Source organism: Rhea americana, unplaced genomic scaffold, assembly GCF_003343005.1.
Source record: "Rhea americana isolate MKP2758 unplaced genomic scaffold, rheAme1 scaffold_595, whole genome shotgun sequence".
Lineage (NCBI taxonomy): Eukaryota > Metazoa > Chordata > Aves > Rheiformes > Rheidae > Rhea > Rhea americana.
The window spans coordinates 65620-68214 of NW_028186751.1; the positions used below are offsets into that span (position 1 = coordinate 65620).

Below are 2595 nucleotides of genomic sequence, written 5' to 3' on the forward strand. Positions count from 1 at the left end.
AACGGCATGCTCCAGGCCAAACCCACCACCAACGGCATCTACATCAACGGCCGCGGGCACCTGGTGTGAGCGCGGCGGCCGCCGCGGCGCGGCACGGCACAGCACGGCATGGCACGGCATGGCACGGCACGCAGGACATGGCAGGGGGCGGTGGTGGCAGCGGTGGGGGGACGGCAGGGTGAGGGGATCACCTGCCCCCCCGTTGTCCCCCACCCCGCTCTTCCCTCCTGGGCTCCCCTCTCTGCCCGCCTGCGGGGTTGGCATGGACACCTGGCGTGGGGCTCCGGTGCCCCGAATGCCACCCCGAGCGTCGGCACGAGGCTGGGGACGTGCTCCGGGACGGGGCTCCGGTGCCCCGAATGCCACCCCGAGCGTCGGCACGAGGCTGGGGATGTGCTCCGGGACGGGGCTCCGGTGCCCCAAATGCCACCCCGAGCGTCGGCACGAGGCTGGGGACGTGCTCCAGGACGGGGCTCCGGTGCCCCAAATGCCACCCCGCGCGTCGGCACGAGGCTGGGGACGTGCGCTGTGCTCCAGGACGGGGCTCCGGTGCCCCAAATGCCACCCCGAGCGTCGGCACGAGGCTGGGGACGTGCTCCAGGACGGGGCTCCGGTGCCCCGAATGCCACCCCGCGCGTCGGCACGAGGCTGGGGACGTGCTCCGGGATGGGGCTCCGGTGCCCCAAATGCCACCCCGAGCGTTGGCACGAGGCTGGGGACATGCGCCGTGCTCCGGGACGGGGCTCTGGTGCCCCGAATGCCACCCTAGGTGCTTGGGGACAAACCTGCGCTCCGGAGACGCTGCTCCGGGCACCGAATGCCACCGTGGCTGCTGGCACCAGCCTCGGACGTGCACCCGCTCGGAGGGGGACCRGCGCTGGGTAGGAGGTGACAACGGCACCCCGGAGCTGCCAGCGAGGGACCTCGCTCCGGAGGGGACATTGAGGACAGATGCGCTGTCAGGGGACACAGTCCCCCCCCCAACCCGCTACCGTCCCCCCAAATCTGCCTTTGAACTCTGGATCGGACTGCGCTGGGGGAGGGTGGATGGGGGGGGAGGGACACGGCTCGGTGGCACTCGTGTCCCCCTTCTCCCCCCCCCGCACGGCTGTGTCCCGTCCGCCGGGCGCCCGGGAGGCTGCGGGGGTGGCGGGGGGGTCCCCGGTGTACATAGAGCCCCCGCGTGTACATACGTGTATAGGACGGGGCGGGGGGGGGCCCGTNACGGCTGTGTCCCGTCTGCCGGGTGCCCGGGAGGCTGCGGGGGTGGCGGGGGGGTCCCCGGTGTACATAGAGCCCCCGCGTGTACATACGTGTATAGGACGGGGCGGGGGGGGGCCCGTCGCACTGCTGGTTTTGTAAATACATCCCCGTGTGGGACCCTGGGACCGGGTGACGAGTGTGCCGAGACTCGCGCGCGTGCTCAGGCGTGCGAGGGCCTGTGCAAGCGTGTGCACGCGGGCCCGGAGCTCCGTGCAGCGCCTGCTGGTGCCCTCCCCCCACCTCACCCTGGGGTCTGCATGGATGCTGTGCTGGGTGTGTGCAGGCGTGCAAGGATCTGTGCATGCCTGTGTGTGCATACCGGCCCGCTGCGTGTTTGTGCGAGGATGCCCTTGCACGGGCACGGCCGCCCGTGTGGAAGTGACGCTGGGTGCGTGCCCACCTGCGTGTGCGTGTGTGTGTGTGTGTGTGTGTGTATGTGCACGCATAGGGGATGTGTGTGCACAAGTGTGTCAGAGCAAGCATAAGCGTGTTGAAGCATGGGCAAGCATGTTGGAGTGTGTGCAATCACGTTCGGACGTGCGCAAGCATGTTGAAGCATGTCAGCATGCACAAGCGTGTTGGAGAGTGTGCAATCGTGTTCGAGCGTGCCCAAGCATGTCAAAGCATCCACAACCATGTTGAAGCATGCACAAGCATTTCAAAGCATGCACAAGCATGTTGGAGCATGCACAAGCATGTTGAGACGTGCACAAGTATGTTGGAGCATCACAAACATGTCAAAGCATGCACAAGCATGTCGAAGTGTGTGCAAGTATGTTGGAACATGTACAAGCATGTCAGAGCATGCACAAGCACATTGAAGCATGCGCAAGCGTGTTGGAGTGTGCACAAGGATGTCGAAGCGTGCGCGAGAATGTCGACGTGTCCTCAAGCGCGTGGAAGAGTGCGCAAGCATGTCAGAGCAAGCATGTCGAAGCACGCGCAAGCATGTTGAAGCGTGCACAAGCACAGTGGACCACGCACAAGCATGTCRGAGCATGCACAAGCGTGTCGGAGCGTGCGCAAGCGTGTCGGAGCGCGCCGCCCGCGCCCTGCGCTGCGGTTTCGAGGCGCCGAGGAGCAGGAAGCGGCTTCGCAGGCGGGAGCCGCCTTCCTGCCGCCGCGCCGCGGGGCGCAACGGGGCCTCGAGGCTACGTCAGGGCCCGCGGGTGCCGCGGCACTTCCTCTCCCTGGGGCCGCTTCCGCTCGGCAGCCGCCTGGCAGGGCCCGCGGGGCGCCGGGGCTCGCGGGGCGCCCGCCCGCCGCCCCCATGTCGCTGGCTCTCAAAGCCCGGCAGAAGGTGAGGCGCAAAGGCGGCGGCACCGGCGGCGG

At 68.0% G+C, this 2595-nt stretch overlaps 2 protein-coding genes across 2 annotated transcripts in view; both read left to right on the forward strand.

The window, feature by feature from the left end:
• Nucleotides 1-69, forward strand: part of NECTIN4 (nectin cell adhesion molecule 4) — a 9360-nt gene extending 9291 nt beyond the window's left edge. Inside the window, exon 8 of the mRNA XM_085319530.1 lies at nucleotides 16-69. Coding sequence (XP_085175656.1) covers nucleotides 16-69 — 54 coding nt within the window. The remainder of the gene's footprint in view (nucleotides 1-15) is intronic.
• Nucleotides 70-2533: 2464 nt separating this feature from the next.
• ARHGAP30 (Rho GTPase activating protein 30) overlaps nucleotides 2534-2595 on the forward strand; it is a 9855-nt gene continuing 9793 nt past the window's right edge. The window contains exon 1 of the mRNA XM_085319531.1: nucleotides 2534-2563. Coding sequence (XP_085175657.1) covers nucleotides 2534-2563 — 30 coding nt within the window. The remainder of the gene's footprint in view (nucleotides 2564-2595) is intronic.